General features: G+C 37.3%; 2 protein-coding genes across 2 annotated transcripts; one reads left to right on the top strand and one right to left on the bottom strand.

The window, feature by feature from the left end:
- Positions 1 to 1790: 1790 nt before the first annotated feature.
- LOC130164104 (protein translocase subunit SecA-like) lies at positions 1791 to 8510 on the top strand. The gene is made up of 2 exons (XM_056368545.1): positions 1791 to 1897; positions 3580 to 8510. The coding sequence occupies exon 2, from the start codon at positions 3583 to 3585 to the stop codon at positions 7204 to 7206; it is 3624 nt and encodes a 1207-aa protein (XP_056224520.1). The 5' UTR covers positions 1791 to 1897; positions 3580 to 3582; the 3' UTR covers positions 7207 to 8510.
- Positions 8511 to 8929: 419 nt separating this feature from the next.
- LOC130164888 (mucin-5AC-like) lies at positions 8930 to 15448 on the bottom strand. Its single transcript, XM_056369882.1, has 10 exons — positions 15023 to 15448; positions 13996 to 14187; positions 13789 to 13884; positions 13148 to 13280; positions 12686 to 13002; positions 11658 to 11849; positions 11451 to 11546; positions 10848 to 10980; positions 10526 to 10702; positions 8930 to 10136 (listed from the first exon to the last, which is right to left on the bottom strand). Exons 1-10 carry the CDS (start codon positions 15446 to 15448, stop codon positions 10093 to 10095), a joined length of 1806 nt encoding a protein of 601 aa, XP_056225857.1. The 3' UTR covers positions 8930 to 10092.
- Between the last annotated feature and the right edge of the window lie 4838 nt (positions 15449 to 20286).

Genomic DNA, 20286 nt, shown 5'->3' with positions numbered 1-20286 from the left:
TGTAAAATGTATTTTATAATTATTGTGGATTAATACTATAAGGATCATTTAAGTTATTTAGCTTCTTTTCAGTGAGTGATTATATTTTTGTTGAAGTGTAAAATAACGTATACTGTAGTTTTTATTAAATCTGATTCTGCTTAATAAAAATCAAGCTATTATAACCACACAGCCTGATAATTATTGACTAGTTATTTGAAATACATATCATTACATTTACATATGTGGTAATAATAATTATCAAATTCTAAGAAATAACTTTCACATGATTACTGTTTTAATTATTTTCACCGTTTTAACTGTTAAGGTAACTCATCACATAAACTCAACATCAAACAGACTCCAGTTTTAAGGCTAAACAGGAACTGAATATTATCATTTCATTACTGCCACTGTGTGGTATAGTGTGGCACTGAAGGTTGCATGCACTGAAGACTGGACTCATGCATTTAAACTATATCTCAACACTGGACTAAACATATCTTCCATATCATACATTTGAATTTATTCATGAGGGAAAAATTTTGTTGCCCACATTGATAAAACTTTTCAGCCAAGAGATTGAAAAATCTGTTTAAGTTAAAATGTTGATGTGTTTATAGAGGAAATAGTGTGCAAAAGTCAAACCAGAGTTCATTGGTTAATACTAGCGTTATGTTTTTTTCTTTTTTCTTTTTGGAATTGTCGTTGGTATGACAATCTATCGTGATGCATAGCAAATAATGTTATTTTGTAGTTGATGCTCCCCTATAGGCCTGTGTATGCTACACATCATAACACTACACAATTCCTCTTATAAAATCAGTGACTCCATACAAATTGTTTATTATACCAAAGAAGTCTTTAGAAAGAGGAACAAATAAAAGTAGTTTTATGTTTAATTTAATTCTACTAACAATTATATCACAACTCCTTAAATATAGTTTGCTTTAAAATCCCATAAAATCTGGTTGGGACCTGTAAACCAATTTCTTTTGAATTTCAAATGTTTTCATACGCTGCCTCTTTGTCTTATTGAATGAAAGGTCCTTAAGAAAGAGATATGACTGTATTGACAGATGTGAATTATCAGGACTCCCCCAGATTGATCTGGTGTCCTTCATATAAAACTGTATAGTTCAAACTAGAAGCTACAACATTACATGCTGTTACACACTGATGCTTCTGTAGTAATCATCTAATTATGTCATATGTAACAGCATATCAGTCAGAGTGGGCAAACAGTTCTTTTACTTTAATACTTAAACTACATCTTGCTGTTAATACTAATGTAGTTTTACTGAAGAAGGATTTTTCATTCTTATAATGGAGTATTTCACTGCATTTCTACTTTTACTTAATCATTATGACCTGCAGTGCTCTATTTGGCACATATTAATCAATTTGACAACACATGGCCTGCAAAAAAATCACAACACATGCAAATAAACAAATATTTTTACAATACGATATGTAGCTATACTGTAAAAATAAACCCCGCAGTTGATTTAATTTTATACATAATATTTGATTGATTTTAATACTGAAGGAAGTGAATTGTATCTTAAACTACTCTGTAGCCTGTGAAAAAACATCTTGACCAATATTCATTTAACATCACTTAGTAGTAGATATCAAAGGTATGATGACAACATTTTTGCACATGATTTGTTCATTGGAAAACCATATTTAAGATGGGTCACCACAGGTCCCTTAAGCACTCCTTGATATTTGTGCTAGAAATATGCCACGTGATTGTAAAGAAAGTGAAAGGAAAACCATGTTTCAACCATCGTAAAAAAGTCCGGGGAATTCCTACTAAAATAGAAACAGAAATAAATGAAGACAGTCAGGGTCAGGCTGTAACAGTCTTGCATGTCAGTTATATCACTTCTCATCTCTTGCATCCTGTTCAGACGTGAGTATGAGGCTACTACTAAAATACAGACAGTGAATTCATGACTTTAACCTAAACAGTGAAAAGTTATAATACCTGTATTTTGCTGTATATTTGTGATTTCTTTTTCATTGTTAGAGTAAGATAGCTGTGTGATGTGCTTGTAGTGGTAGTGAAGTCATGCAGATGGTTTTGGTTTTATTTGCCCAGGTTTTAATGCATTCATCTTTAAGATTTCTGTGTCCACTATGACACAATATGAAGATGGGATTTATTAGGTGGTGCTCAGAGGATCACAAAATGTAATTTGACAAACTGAATTCAGCAAAAATAATATCAAAAATAAATACTTTATACTTTATTAATTTAATTAATATATTGTAACATAAACTAATATTTCTGTTTTAATTCGCTTTTGTATTTACCCTTTATTAATTCCCATTTATCTAATTTCCCATTTAAATTTCCATTTCATTTTTGTTGTTTATTTATTTATTATTAGATTGTCTATCCATTTATTATTTCCCCTTTGCATTACCTTTTTACCTTTCTTTATGCATGGGGTCAACTTGTGGCTAGGTTCACAGCAGAAATGGGTACCTCCAGAGGCACTAATCTATAGCTGAAAATACAACTGTCAGTCAGGTCTATCTAGTTTTTTGTGTGGACACTCTAACTGATGGTGGGTTTCACTCAGCGGCATACACAGACACAAATACTGACCCTTTTATATTCAGGAAGTGAAAGTGAAAAGAATGATTGTCTGATCAGCACAACTTTCTTTGCTACTGTAGTGGGGACCTCTGCTGGTCATTTTTGACAACACCATCTGGGAAGGACTACACAGTGTATTTCCACATATTAATTACTTAGTTTATTAATTCATGCTATGCAAGTAAATAATACATCAAACATGTTTGATCAAATATTTTTCATGTCTTAATGCGAAGCAAAAAAGAGATGTGCTTGTATAATGTTACAAATTATAGAATGGCCATTCTATCCACTTGGCTCTTATTTGGAAATATTTACTTTATTTCCATGCCACCTGACTACCTTTCTTCGTTCTTCAATTCAATAAGGATTTCTTCTAATTTGATGTCTTGTTTTTTCATTTTCAAATTCTGACAACAAAAACGGAAACGGCTCTGTTTTTCCACTTTTGGTTTAAAAAAAATCCCATGATTTATTCATATTTTGGTTTTTAGTTTAAAACTAAAAAACAAACTGTCTGGATGTATTGTACTTGGCCTCTCCATTCACTTCTCTTTGTATTTATAAATTTAGTTTTCTAATTGGTCAATAGACTTGTGTGTGAGAGGCGTAGTGTTTTTCCCCCATTCTATATTAATATTTTAAATGTTTCATTAAATGGTATTCTCAGTGTTACTTTACATAGAAACATGTGACGTGATAATGTAACAAACTATAATTTTATGTTATGTCCAACAGTTATAATTATTTCAACTTTCTTTCTGAGAAATCATGTTTTGGCTTTACTAAAATACCCATTTGAGGCGTGAATCAGAACAATAAGGAATTCGAATGCCATAGCTCCTGAATTCAATCAAAATTGACCAAGGGTTGTTCAAATTACAATTAAAAAGACCCTCTTAACAGCTATATAATGTAAAACTATAAAAATATCTATCAGTCCTAATTTTTACCTATTATGTTCTGACCATACATCATATTTTTTCCAGATAATGGGTGACACTGACGCAAGTCCCAGGGGCCTAGAATTGTTTAGCAGAATCAAAGCTTTAACCAACCATACCAGTGTCTTGACAACTGAAATCAATGAAGAGCTTCTCCTCAACAAGCTGAAAGGACTGGTTACAAATATCAAATGGAGCCCAACAGTTGCTGTTGACTTGTTTGATGCTCTTATGAAACGATTTGAGTCAAATTCAACAAATGACAGATCACATTTCCTCTCATGGATGTTGGGAATGTTGCACTGTATAGAGATTCATTATATAAATCCCAGTTGGAGATGTCAAAGAGGAAAGACACTTATTGAGCTGGTCCAAGACGAGAATGTAACAGATGAAGACCTAAAGACATGTTTAGCTGATGAACAAGAAAAGCAACTGGATGAAATTATTGAGGAAATCCGTCAACAACAGTTAAACCAAATTGATGAAAAGCTTTTAGATGAGGTGAGAGACATTGTATCATCAGTTCATGAAGATCTTACTTCAGGCAATGATGGATCACAGAGGAGTGGCTTGAAGAAAGACTTGCTGAGGCTCTGTCAAGCAGCTGAGAAAACTCACTTTAGACCACGAGTGACACAGATTGTGAGCTTGTGTCTTATGGCTCTTTCCAAAACAGGGCGATTAATTCAGGTTGGCACTGGAGAAGGAAAGTCGTGTATTGTGGCGATGTTTGCAGCATTTCGAGCTATGAGAGGACAAAAAGTAGACATCATGTCCAGCTCGTCAGTTCTGGCACAAAGAGATTCGGAAGAATGGGCAAAATTTTATAAGGTTTTAAAAATCAGTGTAGACTGCAACATCAACAAACAAGACCATGACTTGAAAAAGTGCTATCAGAGTCAAGTTGTTTATGGTACTGTGGAAGAGTTTGCTGGAGACTGGTTAAAGCATCACTTTCAAAGGAAGGACATATTTGGGGAAAGGAAATTCCAATGTGCGATTGTGGATGAAGTGGACTCGTTGATGCTGGATAAGGGTCTTCATGTTGTCTATTTAAGTAGTGATATACCTGCTTTACAACATATCAATCCACTCTTGGCATTCATATGGGCCGCTACTAATCAGTACAGTAAGATTGGCACAGAGAAAACTGTGGGTCGAAAATACCCCTTTTATGAAGTGGTGCTTGAAAACATAACAAAGGGCAAAGATATCGATGAGTTCACGATTCTTCAAATGGCTGAGGACATCGGTATTCTGACAAAAGGTTCAGTCAGGGATCTTAGGAGGAATATGAGCCTTTTACCCGAGAAAACTGCAAGTCTCACTGCCAACCAGCTGGCTGAGTTCTTTGAGACAGTAGAGAGGAGATTCCCATCTTGCCAGTTTGCTCTACACTGCATAAACAATGATGGAGCAATAAAGGAACTGAGCAAAGGGCAACAAAGAGAAAATGGGGAAAAGCAAAGAGTACCAGTGCTTTTAATCAACGGGGGCTTATGTCAGTACATGTATTGTGATGAAGAGAGTGTACGCAGAGCTGCAGAACAAGAAATAAAACGCGCTCTGCATTTTACACCACGTCAATTGAGCAAAGAAGACAAAAGTAGTTGCTACATCCCGGGCTTCCTCTCAAATCTGGTCGAAGCAAAACTAAAGGTGTGGATTGAAAATGCATTCTATGCACAAACAATGACAAAAGATCATGAATATATCATGGAGAAACATGGAATAGTCCCCGTAGACTACAGCTGCACAGGTGTTGTTGAAAACTTCATGAAATGGTCAGATGGACTGCAGCAGTTTCTTGAAATGAAACATGAGTCCAAGCTGAGTGACATGACAGCTATCACGAACTATATGTCCAATGTTGGCTTGTTTCAGAAGTATAAAGATCAGATCTATGGAATCTCTGGGACTCTTGGCCAACAAGCAGAGACTGAGACCTTGCAGAAAATCTATGAAGGTATCAAGACCTGTCAGATACCTTCATTCAAACGCAGAAAGCTGTTTGAGGTTGAAGGAGTGATAGTAGATGATGAAAAAGAATGGATTGAAAAAATCTGTAATGTTGTAACGGCACAAACCAAGCCTACTCTATATAGGGAGGGAAGAGCTGTGTTGATCATCTGTGAGACCATCAATCGAGCAAAGGTTCTCCACCATGCTCTAGGAGATAAAGTCCCAAACAAAAAGCTTTACATAAACAACAATGTGGACAATACTGCAATCTTTGCCAAGGAGCTTAAAGCAAGAGACATCATTATAGCAACAAACCTTGCAGGTCGTGGAACAGACCTTAAGGTTTCTGACAAAGTAAACAGAGCCGGAGGTTTGTTCGTTTTGCAGACCTTCCTGCCCAAGAACGCTCGTGTGGAGGCACAGGCATTTGGCCGCACTGCAAGACAAGGATCTCCTGGGTCTGCTCAGCTCATTGTCTGCTCCAACCATCTGTCAGGAACACTTCAGTTGCTCGTTTTGACAAAGAAATTACTGTCTTTATTGGAAAATATTACAGATACCACTCCCCTATTTCAAGATCTTCTCATGAAGCAAATGAGGTTGTATCAAAAAATCCACAGCACTGAGGGAACCAAAGACATGTCTGAGATCCTGTCACATATTTTGACTGAAAACTCCAAGTCAGCAATGAAGACAGCTAAAGAGGTCAGAGACAACATAGTGGCTGAACGACTAGCTAGCTACTTGGAGTGTGATGTTCCGCAGAGAAAGAAGAAGCAAGAGCTCTTCAGTCAGTATCTGGAGGTACTAGATGATGTGTACAAAAGCAGTAACAACAAGCCAGCAGATTCAGATTTGTCTGCACTGAATGAATTCTGGGGTATGTGGCTACTTACAAACTTCGATGAGAATGACTCTGTCACAAATCTGAAAAGCAGACTGAGTAGAGACCTGGACAGAGCCAGGCAAAAACTCAAGCACAGAGAATCACCCTTATCAAACCTGCACCACTACACTGCCTTTGGCAATGAGCTGCGCAGAACAGGACATCTTGCAGAGAGTATCAAGATGTACACTAAAGCCATAGAGGAGGACCACTGTTGGGCAGCAATTGCATTTTACAACCGTGCTTTTGCATCTTTAACCCTGCAAGACAGGCACCACAATCTAAACAGCATCAATCATGCTATGAAAGAATTGCAAAAGTCTCTCCAGTCTCTTGAGCTTTACTGTGAACAGATTGAATTCTCCACACAACAAATGAAGAAGACCCTCAGCGATTCAATGACCAGATTTGACAAACACATGGCAGCCAGATATACAGTGTGGCTGTTTTTAAAGGAAAACATAAATGATGCCATAAAGAAGCTACAGAGGGCCAGAGACTTTGGTGAGGCTGTCAAAATGGATAAGAAGTCAGTCTACTTCCTATTTCCATTATCACATTTATTGCCCTTTGTAAAGCATGTGATGGAATCAACATTTTTCTTTGTCTTCAAACACAGAGACCCTCTGATTATACTACAGCTCTTAAATGATTGCTCCTCTGACATTTTAAAGGAAATGGGGGGCCTTGAACGTCTTGGGCTGACTCATGTTTATACTCTTAACATACGGCGTACTCTGGGTGGATTTTTCATGGGGGTGCGCAGGGCTATACATCGAGCTTTCAATAGAATCACACAATATTTGTATTTGTCCAAATGATTTATGCCATGAAGTCTAGCAAACTTGCCTACAGTATATTCAGGTGTACAGCATGTTGAGTGGAAAAAACACAACAGTTCTTGTTGCTAGGTAGCTGCAGGTTTGGTGTAAATATCTCTGTAAATGAAAATCCATGCAATCCTTTAACTAAAATGATGAAATGATACTTGAGAATGAGAATCATGTAGTTACTAATGCATATGTGGTCAACAAATGCAGGTTACCATACATTTAATTTGCTACATTTATGGATTCATTTTGTCAAAATACTGAGCTTGGTGTACTACTGAGTTTTTATATTATCATTTTTTTGCATTGTATTCATACTACAACTCTTATACTTTTCAGTTAATATTTAAATTGTACAATAGTGGCATTTTTCTGATTTGCATTTGTTCAAAACTGTATATTTGTTTGTTTAAAATTTTCTTTACGCTGCTACCAATGCGAGCCTTGTGTTAATGGTGTTCAGTAAACTTGCAGTGGATAAATGTTTATACCACAGTGATGGAGAACTTACTTTTCCCCCTCATTTATAAACATAAAGCCACATTTCAGTTTTGTGTTGCAATAACTCAGTTTCTTTTATAGCTTTATTGCCCCATAATGGTGCCACATTGGTTGCTATAGTATTGCTAAATTTATTCTTTATGTTTGGTGTGCAGACGGCTCTGAGTGAAGGAGTGGATTCAGTTTAGAACATCCACTGCAATAGTTCAACAGCGCCCCCGTGTTTATTGTGTGACACTGCAATAATGGAAAAGTAGATGAGTTTAATTAGTTTGTTGAAAACAGTGGTCAACCACTTTTAGGGACCACCTTATCAAGGTGTTAGTTCATTTTGTAAATTATTGTACATAAATAATAATAAATAAATATTACAAGAATATCTCAAGATAAACATTTGCCTCCTCCTTCTATCTCTTAGATATGGTGTAGTAAAATCAGAGGTAGACAAAGTACACAGCTCCATCACTTGAGTAGTTTAGATCCTCCTTGTCAAATGTTACTATTACAAGTGCAAGTAATCATTACTTGAGTTAAGGTACTGGAGTTCTTGATTAAAAATGAAAAATACTCAAGTATTTAAATACACATTTTTTCTGTTGTTGTATTATTCCACATTTACAAAACCTAATGACTCTGAAACAGCCTACTGAATGAACTGACTTACTGTAGAACTTGAGAGTAAAAAGCTTATAGAGTATGATACAAAGATTATAGATATGGATGTAGGTCATTTGACCAGCCACAGCATAAAACCGCTGCAATTACAAGCTGTCTGTTTAAAGTTTAAAAGTGGAGGATTGACTGTGATTGTTTTTTTTTCCTGTGATGAACGCAGTGTGTGGTCTATCACAATTTCAAAATAAAAGTCAAAAGTACAATATTTCTCTTTTAAGTGTAATGGAGTAAAAGTCATAAGTTTCTAAAAAAAAAAAAATTACTCAAGTAAAGTACAGATACTAGAAAATATACTTAAGTATAGTACTCATGTAAACGTACTTTGTTACTGTCGACCCCTGAGTAAACATTTGTTTCTGGCTCAGTTGCAGAGAAAAACAGTATAGTATAAAAAGAGTATAACAGAATGGTGATGAATACCTGCCCATCGCCTGTGATATTACAAATACAAAGTGACATCTTGGGGTTCAAAAACATCTGGCTCCTATTGAATTTTATATCATTTATTCAGTTACAAGAGTTTAGGAATAGAAAATAAGTTTTTTAAATTCAATATTGCGCAGTTTGGTAGAGCCACAACCCACACACCTGGCAAACAGGACAGAAAGAACAACTGAAATCGCCATCTAACCCTGTCTCTGGGTGTGTTCATGCATAGTGCATCTTCAGTTCAGTTTATATTATTGCATTGTGATTAATTACACTGTAAATTAAATGTACTCAATTCACTCATACAGCTTAATTACAATACATTAACATTAACAATAAATTAATAATATAAATAATAATGCATTAACAAAATATTGAGGCAAGGAACTTCTATCTTTACACCTCCTCAATTACCTGATAGAGAAAACATACAGTATGCCAATTGAGGGACACATAATGAAACAAGGCAAGTTCACAGTATGTATGACAAATATGAGTCATGAATTACATTTTACGTTTAAATCACTTGTGTGCATGTGTGAGTACACACTCAACAATTAGTGTACCATCAGATAATTGTGTAAGATATTTATTTCAAAACAATTCATAAAAACATAATTGTTACATTATACAATGTGTAAAATTTGTTTCACCAATACTGTGTACATTGGCTCATTTACGTGTGTAATTGCACAATTGCACATATAATTGTGTGAGAATATCAGCCAATGAAGGCTTCATTTTAAAAGCATTCTTGAATCATCAACAGTACATACATAAACATAATAACAACATAATGCACAAGCACACATATGCCATTTGCTGGCATTATTATGAGTGACAGGAGAGGAAAACAACATTGTTTCTTTGCCTGTGCTGTGGGTGTCATAAGAAACATAAAACAATTTGACGGCTTCATTGGTCACCATCAACTTATCAAGTCAGGAGGTTTTTGTTTTTTTGCTTTTGACAGTAGTAATGAGGGCCTAACAGGTAACCAGACCCCAAACCCAAAATTTGTATCTAGCATGACACCTGCTGCTGACTTGATTTGGATTTGATGTTTGATTACTCTTTAACAGTTCTAATTTAGTGTTTCTAATTTGTTATCATAGTTTGATTGACACCTGGGGCAGAGAGTCATAGTATCTGCCTGCAATTAAGAAACTCAATAGACAGAAATCCAGCAGTCCAACCGTTACAAAACAAAACAGCTTACATATAACATTAAATTAAAAGCTTCAAAATTGACTCGTGGGGGTTTCATTTTTCTCATAGCATGGCCAGGCCCAGTGCACCCACAGTGATCAGCAGAGCTGTAAGGGAGAACAGAAGAACAATTATTAGGCATTGTACAAACTTTGCTCTTCTAAAGAAGACACTAACGTTTCAGATATACATTTAACAAGACTAGGTCAAAATCTAGTATGTGGCTGGACTGCGTATGGTCAGTGATTGAGGATGAACTGTTTCAGCCCTTCATCTGTTTGCTTTTCTCCTACTATCTGTGCTCACATATACAGTATTTTAATACAGCTGAGTTCTCAATAAAGCTATTCTCATTTACATGTATTCTTTTTCTGTTGCTGACCACTGTAACTTGATCACTCAGTCAGTCAGTCAGTCAGTCAGGGACATTTGCACTTATAGGGCTATCCCCTGCTGTGGCCATCCAGCCAAAAAACACCTTATCTCTAATGCTTACCCTGCGTTAGTGATTGGTGGAATGTGATGCCGTGATTAACGGTAGTGGTGGGGGCGGCGGTGGTGGTGGTGGTGGTGGTGGTGGTGGTAATTTCATTGTTGACAGTGGCATTAACATTTGTCAGGTCTACAGCAGGGCTCCTAAATCGGGTGGTGGGGCTTCCCAGATCACCAGATGCTGAGAGAAGAAGCAAAAGACAGAAAAATCACTGACATGTTTTTATTCCTTGGGAAAATATTAATACATTATCTGTGATAGTCTCTGTGAAAGTTGACTGTTGAAAGTGCAGTGTGAATGTGTATCTTTTAATATGTTAACTTACTCGGGTTGAAAGATCCATCGCTCAGTGAGATTGCGAAACCTGTTGTTCTAGTTGTTGCGCTTGGTAGAGTGGCAGCAAATGAGCACTGGATTCTTCTTCCATTGACTCTGCCCCTCACAGAGTTCACGTTCAGCTGCAGAGCAAAGAAAGATGATGAGAAGACAATGAGTATTCAATGGTCTGTTACTGTAATCTATATGTACATACCATGCAAACAGTGAGTGTGAATGAGTGTGTGTCTTGATATTGCCGGAGCAGCAGGTTCATAAAAGGGCATGTGTCAATTTGTGTATATTGACTGAACCAATCAATGTTGAGTCTCTGATCAGTATTTGACTTGAAGAACCAAAAGAAAATGACATATAACTACTGACATAGAAACAGGCTTCATAACCAAACCAGATCAGCTGTAACTACTGCTCTCCCTATCAATATTTTACACAAATGTTTACATTATAGTTAAATTTTTAGACTTTAGATTACTTTTGTGCGTGTGTGTGTGAAAAATCCAACAAAAGAATAAAAAGTATGCAGGACTACAGGGAACGTGGGATCCTCACCCAGCTCTACCCCCACCACTGCTCTGAGGCAGGTAGAACTCACCTCTGTTGAAACCAGCTGGCCATTGTTGAGGACAGTGCTAAAGAATCTGACAACACCATTGTTGTTTGCACAGACGTAGGTTGGGTCATTGTCTCCCTGTGGTGCAGAACCAGAAACAGTTTAGACAGATGACTTCAAACAAACTGTGTGATTGTCTTATGGTTAGACTTGATGCTACTTTCATGGTAGTGCAAGAACTTGACATACCACTGTGCTGTCAGGTGACAGGGTGGCAGCGATGTAGCCGTCAGACTCTCCTGAGATGCTGAAGTCAAAGTTTGAGCCGCTCTGCTGTCTGGCAGCAAGGAAAAAACATGATCCTGTAGCGGATGGGTCGCACACAGAGGGCTCAGCCACACAGAGCTGTTGGGTCCCACACTCTGCCCTAGAAACAGGCGTCTGCAAGGAAGATGAGAGAGATTTAAATGGTTGGAGTAATGTGCACCTTCAAATAGTTCAACACCCGAGGTGGGATAAAATCATTGTTTTGCAGTTTAGTAAGTCAGATTCAAGACCAACCAGTCCTCAGTCAAGTCCTAGTCCTAATCTTTATGCTTCCAGCCCCTTATGCACTGAGCTATTGACATTTAAAACAAACAAAAATTATAGTAAATTACAGTACCGTACAGTAGTAATGAATGTCTTTTTAAATTTGTATTCACTGCTTCCAAATAACAATTAGAAACAATAACAATTAAAGGCAAGATGTTCAGGTGTTATTCCTGTAACTAAGGTTGGCATTATATAAAATCTGAATCTAGTTTTAAATCCCATTTTAAATCCATTCGTTTTCAGATTTTAAGACTTTAACAAAAATTAATTTAAGATTTAACAATTTGTAATTTTTGTTGATTCAGATGGCAGAAACACTACAGTGTTTTTTACGGTAGGCTATACTATATCTTGGCACTGCTATGGTATTTGTGTAGTTAAATACTTATGGGATAAATATAGATATTTTAGGCAGCTCCGTTTGATTGTGTTATGGTTTCCTTTGTCAGAGGGAAGAAGTTCTTAAGGCTGCTGTCAGACTTGCAGTGTGTTTTTCTAATTAAAGATTTTGGTCCCAGTGCTTGGGCCCAGAAAAAAATACATTGACCCATTCAAGATTGGCTGTGGAAATCCCTGTTCAGGTACTATTTAAAACTGATGTAAACCTCCACTTCTGTTGGCTTACATTTCATTGAGCTCTGTTTTTTTATTTTTTTATTTATTTATTCTTTTAAATCACTCACCTCAAGAGCTTCCACTGTAATGTTAGGAGTCAGTGGGGGAACTGTTGTCATGTTGTTTCCTGCAGTTGTTGTCATGTTGTTTCCTGCAGTTGTTGTCATATTGTTTACTGCTGTTGTTGTCATGTTGGTTACTGCAGCTGTTGTCATGATTCCTGCAGTGGTGGTGGTGGCGGTGGTGGTGGTGGTGGCGGTGGTGGTGGGGGCGGCAGTGGTGGTGGCGGTGGTGGTAATTTCATTGTTGACGGTGGCATTAACATTTGTCAGGTCTACAGCAGGGCTCCTAAATCGGGTGGTGGGGCTTCCCAGATCACCAGATGCTGAGAGAAGAAGCAAAAGACAGAAAAATCACTGACATGTTTTTATTCCTTGGGAAAATATTAATACATTATCTGTGATAGTCTCTGTGAAAGTTGACTGTTGAAAGTGCAGTATGAATGTGTATCTTTTAATATGTTAACTTACTCGGGTTGAAAGATCCATCGCTCAGTGAGATTGCGAAACCTGTTGTTCTAGTTGTTGCGCTTGGTAGAGTGGCAGCAAATGAGCACTGGATTCTTCTTCCATTGACTCTGCCCCTCACAGAGTTCACGTTCAGCTGCAGAGCAAAGAAAGATGATGAGAAGACAATGAGTATTCAATGGTCTGTTACTGTAATCTATATGTACATACCATGCAAATAGTGAGTTTGAATGAGTGTGTGTCTTGATATTGCCTGAGCAGCAGGTTCATAAAAGGGCACAAGGGCACAATCTGAACCAATCAGTGTTGAGTCTCTGATCAGTATTTGACTTGAAGAACCAAAAGAAAATGACATATAACTACTGACATAGAAACAGGCTTTATAACCAAACCAGATCAGCTGTAACTACTGCTCTCCCTATCTATATTTTACACAAATGTTTACATTATAGTTCAGTGTTAGATGACTTTAGATTACTTTTGTGTGTGTGTGTGTGTGTGTGTGTGTGTGTGTGTGTGTGTGTCTGTGTGTGTGTGTGTGTGTAAGTATGACAGACTACAGGGAACGTGGGCTCCAGCAGACTGATAAATATATCCTCACCCAGCTCTACCCCCACCACTGCTCTGAGGCAGGTAGAACTCACCTCTGTTGAAACCAGCTGGCCATTGTTGAGGACAGTGCTAAAGAATCTGACAACACCATTGTTGTTTGCACAGACGTAGGTTGGGTCATTGTCTCCCTGTGGTGCAGAACCAGAAACAGTTTAGACAGATGACTTCAAACAAACTGTGTGATTGTCTTATGGTTAGACTTGATGCTACTTTCATGGTAGTGCAAGAACTTGACATACCACTGTGCTGTCAGGTGACAGGGTGGCAGCGATGTAGCCGTCAGACTCTCCTGAGATGCTGAAGTCAAAGTTTGAGCCGCTCTGCTGTCTGGCAGCAAGGAAAAAACATGATCCTGCAGCGGATGGGTCGCACACAGAGGGCTCAGCCACACAGAGCTGTTGGGTCCCACACTCTGCCCTAGAAACAGGCGTCTGCAAGGAAGATGAGAGAGATTTAAATGGTTGGAGTAATGTGCACCTTCAAATAGTTCAACACCCGAGGTGGGATAAAATCATTGTTTTGCAGTTTAGTAAGTCAGATTCAAGACCAACCAGTCCTCAGTCAAGTCCTAGTCCTAATCTTTATGCTTCCAGCCCCTTATGCACTGAGCTATTGACATTTAAAACAAACAAAAATTATACTAAATTACAGTACTGTACAGTAGTAATGAATGTCTTTTTAAATTTGTATTCACTGCTTCCAAATAACAATTAGAAACAATAACAATTAAAGGCAAGATGTTCAGGTGTTATTCCTGTAACTAAGGTTGGCATTATATAAAATCTGAATCTAGTTTTAAATCCCATTTTAAATCCATTCGTTTTCAGATTTTAAGACTTTAACAAAAATTAATTTAAGATTTAACAATTTGTAATTTTTGTTGATTCAGATGGCAGAAACACTACAGTGTTTTTTACGGTAGGCTATACTATATCTTGGCACTGCTATGGTATTTGTGTAGTTAAATACTTATGGGATAAATATAGATATTTTAGGCAGCTCCGTTTGATTGTGTTATGGTTTCCTTTGTCAGAGGGAAGAAGTTCTTAAGGCTGCTGTCAGACTTGCAGTGTGTTTTTCTAATTAAAGATTTTGGTCCCAGTGCTTGGGCCCAGAAAAAAATACATTGACCCATTCAAGATTGGCTGTGGAAATCCCTGTTCAGGTACTATTTAAAACTGATGTAAACCTCCACTTCTGTTGGCTTACATTTCATTGAGCTCTGTTTTTTTATTTTTTATTTATTTATTCTTTTAAATCACTCACCTCAAGAGCTTCCACTGTAATGTTAGGAGTCAGTGGGGGAACTGTTGTCATGTTGTTTCCTGCAGTTGTTGTCATGTTGTTTACTGCAGTTGTTGTCATATTGTTTACTGCTGTTGTTGTCATGTTGTTTCCTGCAGTTGTTGTCATGTTGTTTACTGCAGTTGTTGTCATATTGTTTACTGCTGTTGTTGTCATGTTGTTTCCTGCAGTTGTTGTCATGTTGTTTACTGCTGTTGTTGTCATGTTGTTTACTGCAGTTGTTGTCATGTTGTTTACTGCAGTTGTTGTTATGTTGTTTCCTGCTGTTGTTGTCATGTTTGGTGCTGCAGTTGTTGTCATGTTGTTTCCTGCAGTTGTTGTCATGTTGTTTACTGCTGTTGTTGTCATGTTTGGTGCTGCAGTTGTTGTCATGTTGTTTACCGCCATTGTTGTCATGTTGGTTACTGCAGTTGTTGTCATGTTTCCTGCAGTTGTTGTTACGTTGTTTCCTGCAGTTGTTGTCATGTTGTTTACTGCAGTTGTTGTTATGTTGTTTCCTGCTGTTGTCGTCATATTTGGTGCTGCAGTTGTAGTCATATTGTTTCCCACAGTTGTTGTTATGATGTTTCCTGCAGTTGTTGTCATGTTGTTTCCTACAGTTGTTGTCATGTTGTTTCCTACAGTTGTTGTCATGTTGTTTCCTGCAGTTGTTGTTACGTTGTTTCCTGCAGTTGTTGTCACGTTGGTTACTGCAGTTGTTGTTATATTGTTTCCTGCTGTTGTCGTCACATTTGGTGCTGCAGTTGTAGTCATGTTGTTTCCTGCAGTTGTTGTCATGTTGTTTACTGCAGTTGTTGTCATGTTTCCTGCAGTTGTTGTTATGTTGTTTCCTACACTTGTTGTCATGTTGTTTCCTGCAGTTGTTGTCACGTTGTTTCCTGCAGTTGTTGTCACGTTGGTTACTGCAGTTGTTGTTATATTGTTTCCTGCTGTTGTCGTCACATTTGGTGCTGCAGTTGTAGTCATGTTGTTTCCTGCAGTTGTTGTCATGTTGTTTACTGCAGTTGTTGTCATGTTTCCTGCAGTTGTTGTTATGTTGTTTCCTACAGTTGTTGTCATGTTGTTTCCTGCAGTTGTTGTCACGTTGTTTCCTGCAGTTGTTGTCACGTTGGTTACTGCAGTTGTTGTTATATTGTTTCCTGCTGTTGTCGTCACATTTGGTGCTGCAGTTGTAGTCATGTTGTTTCCTGCAGTTGTTGTCATGTTGTTTACTGCAGTTGTTGTCATGTTTCCTGCAGTTGTTGTTATGTTGTTTCCTGCAGTTGTTGTCAAGTTTCCTGCAGTTGTTGTCATGTTGTTTACCGCCATTGTTGTCATGTTGGTTACTGCAGTTGTTGTAACGTTTCCTGCTGTTGACGTCATGTTGTTTCCTGCTGTTGTTGTCATGTTTGGTGCTGCAGTTGTTGTCATGTTGTTTCCTGCAGTTGTTGTCATGTTGTTTACTGCTGTTGTTGTCATGTTGTTTACTGCAGTTGTTGTCATGTTGTTTACTGCAGTTGTTGTTATGTTGTTTCCTGCTGTTGTCGTCATATTTGGTCCTGCAGTTGTAGTCATGTTGTTTCCCACAGTTGTTGTTATGTTGTTTCCTGCAGTTGTTGTCATGTTGTTAACTGCAGTTGTTGTTATGTTGTTTCCTACGGTTGTGGTCATGTTGTTTCCTGCAGTTGTTGTCACGTTGGTTACTGCAGTTGTTGTAATGTTTCCTGCTGTTGACGTCATGTTTGGTGCTGCTGTTGTTGTCATATTGTTTCCTGTAGTTGTTGTCAAGTTTCCTGCAGTTGTTGTCATGTTGTTTACCGCCATTGTTGTCATGTTGGTTACTGCAGTTGTTGTAACGTTTCCTGCTGTTGACGTCATGTTGTTTACTGCAGTTGTTGTCATGTTTGGTGCTGCTGTTGTTGTGATATTGTGTCCTGCAGTTGTGGTCATGTTGTTTTCTGCAGTTGTTGTCAAGTTGGTTACTGCAGTTGTTGTCATGTTTCCTGCAGTTGTTGTTATGTTGTTTCCTGCAGTTGTTGTCATGTTGTTTACCGCCATTGTTGTCATGTTGGTTACTGCAGTTGTTGTAACGTTTCCTGTTGTTGACGTCATGTTGTTTACTGCAGTTGTTGTCATGTTTGGTGCTGCAGTTGTTGTCATGTTTCCTGCAGTTGTTGTCATGTTGTTTACTGCAGTTGTTGTTATGTTGTTTCCTACAGTTGTTGTCATGTTGTTTCCTGCAGTTGTTGTCACGTTGGTTACTGCAGTTGTTGTTATATTGTTTCCTACAGTTGTTGTCATGTTGTTTCCTGCAGTTGTTGTCACGTTGGTTACTGCAGTTGTTGTAATGTTTCCTGCTGTTGACGTCATGTTTGGTGCTGCAGTTGTTGTCATGTTGTTTCCTGCATTTGTTGTCATGTTGTTTCCTGTTGTTGTTGTCACATTGTTTACTGCAGTTTTTGTCATGTTGGTTACTGCATTTGTTTTCATGATGTTTCCTGCAGTTGTTGTCATGCTGTTTCCTGCAGTTGTGGTCATGTTGTTCCCTGCTGTTGTACTATTTTTAGCATAAGTGTTCTTAAACATGAAGGAAAGCGTCACAAAGAGGGCGGTGAAGAGCAATGTCTTGTCCATGCCTAGAATAGGCAGGGTAAGATTTAAAATAAATAAATAAACTGATAAACCTGTTCCACTGCATACTCCAAATAACAGAAAAACAATAAAGATAACATTTTGCATTGTAGATTTTGACAATTTCCATTTTGTAAACAAGTAAAACTCATGAATTGAGTAAAAAGAAAGGGAGAGGGAGCAGGGAACACTTGCAGGTCTTAGTGGGATTGCTGAAAAAAACGATGTTGTCAGGTCAAATAATTCTGTTTTTTGTTATCATTTTTCTTCCACTCACTTTTTTGACCAAACATCAAAACTTGTGTCTCAATTTGAACATTCCGGGAATTACTATTCTCAGCAATATGTCTCATAATTTCTGAAATAATAAAGGTTTTGTTGGATTTTTTCACAATGGAAGTCAATGGAGACAGTGTTCAAATCCTTGAAAACCTTCTCCTTTTCGAACTCAAATGCTTTGGCATACTTTTATCTAGAGACTTCAACTCTAAATGGGTCCCAAGACTTTCACCTACTAAACATGTATTCAGCTTTTTGATATCCTTTAAAGTTTTTGATTTATTGTAATTTAAATTTTAAGATTTTTTCTGACATATATAAAATATGAAATCATACTTTTCTTATCCTTTACTTATGAAAAATACATTATTTATTACTATATTTTTTATTACTAATTATTATTTCAAATATTAGTTGCTGTTAATAATTCACTCAAATAACTTAAAATTGTCATTAGCATGATTTGTAGATTTAATGTGATTATTCACTTTTAGAAATTAATAGAAAAGAAAACCTTTAAGAACAAATAATTACAAATGGTAATTAATGAAGCTAAGTGGGATTTGGAGAGAAACTTTCATTCCATTGATTACATGTATACCATATGGTATTCCAAGTTATTTAAAATTACATATGAACAATAATACACATAACAATGTGCCTACCTGTTGATTGTCCTGTCTTCAGTTAACAAGATGGATGAAACTGGGTTAATCAGCCAGAGGAAGGGCAGCCCTGTGTAGTTTTACTCTCAGGTGTGCTTTAGAGATAGACCGCTCTGATGTTCTTAAGATGCTCCCAGGTTAAGATAATTGACACCGGTTTACTCCGTGTCACTATCTTAAGAAGGGGGTGTGGAGAGTCAAGGCATCAGGACCAAAAACCTCTGACAACATGGATGATGTCAGGAGGGTGGCGCTTAAGGGCGTGTATGATGGAAACCACATATGAATTTTGCCATGTCATTGCATGTTTGAAGTTATTATGCCTCTGTGGTGGGGGGGCCAGAGCCGGAGGCATAACAAGGCTTTGAACTTTCACTAGAACACGAACATTCACTGGAGCCGTTTCTCAGTCTGAGTTCTTCTTTGTACTTGTGTTCTTGCAGACTGACGAACAGAGTAAATATTTGTCACCTTATGGTTAATTGTAGAATCAACACTATTCAAATGTGACTATTTAATTACTCCCATCACGCCCAAACTGACTAGGACTGGGCATGACATATGAGAACAGGTTTAACTGATACTTTTGTGCTGCCAAATTTATGTAGGAATGGTTTTCGTTTTGTTTCATGTTTTCCATTGACCTTTTGCATTACTATGGTTTTAAAAAGAAGTTACCAAGTGGTGTGATAAGTTAACCCCGTTGTTTTTTCCATCCTCCTTCTCCTGTTTTATTTCAAGATATCTGCACTTATTTCTTAAAATTTCTGAACTGAATTGTGTTACACAGAAAAGTGTTTAAAGCCTTCTGTAAGACTCAATTGTAACCCAACGTGATCAAACTGAAAAAAAATATAATATACATCCAAGAAAAGTAAATAAATAAAAATAATACATAAAATACAAAACAAAAAAACCAAACCAATCCAAATAACTAAAACCAAAAAGTTGGGGTATACCTGCATGATACTCAAATCCCTTAATAAAAAGGGGGTAGAAAAAGACAAATGATGTACGTACAGATGTTATGTACAAAATAATTGAAACACCTGTCTGTATGATGTGCAGCTCAACAGCAAAACAAACTGCAGCCTCCAAAATGACCATAAAGTTGAATCAACACAAAAACTGAACATAATAATCTTCATGAAGGGAGGAGTCCAGAGTCATAAAATATTAAACATTTGTGTGAAATTTTCATAATTGCTGTGTAAAGTCTTTAGTAATGGCTAAAAAATGTTTTGTGAGGTCACACTGACCTTCATTTTTGACCACCACAATCTATTCACTTCATCCTTGATTCCAAGTGAACGTTTGTACCAAATGTACCAAAATAAATTATCTCAAGGCGTTACTGAGATATTGCGTTGACAAGGCCAAAACTGTGTTTTGTGAGGTTGCCATGACCTTAACCTTTGACTACGAAGGTCTAATTAGTTCATCCTTGAGTCCACATGGACATTTTTGCCAAATTTGAAGAAGTTCCTTCGAGGCATTACTGAGATATCGTGTTGACGAGAATGGGACGTACGCCCGCACAGACAATCCAAAAACATTATGTCTCTGGCTCTGGCTGTCAGCAGTGCAGAGCCATAAAAATAGCCAGGTAATAAGCAGGTTTGGTTGCATAGATTCTTTCTGTGTCACACTCATTACAGTCCAAATGTTACC

The sequence above is a fragment of the Seriola aureovittata genome, chromosome 23, assembly GCF_021018895.1.
Source record: "Seriola aureovittata isolate HTS-2021-v1 ecotype China chromosome 23, ASM2101889v1, whole genome shotgun sequence".
In the NCBI taxonomy this organism is placed as follows: Eukaryota; Metazoa; Chordata; class Actinopteri; order Carangiformes; family Carangidae; genus Seriola; species Seriola aureovittata.
Note: the sequence above shows the minus strand (reverse complement) of the source record. Positions and strands in the feature narration are given on the sequence as shown.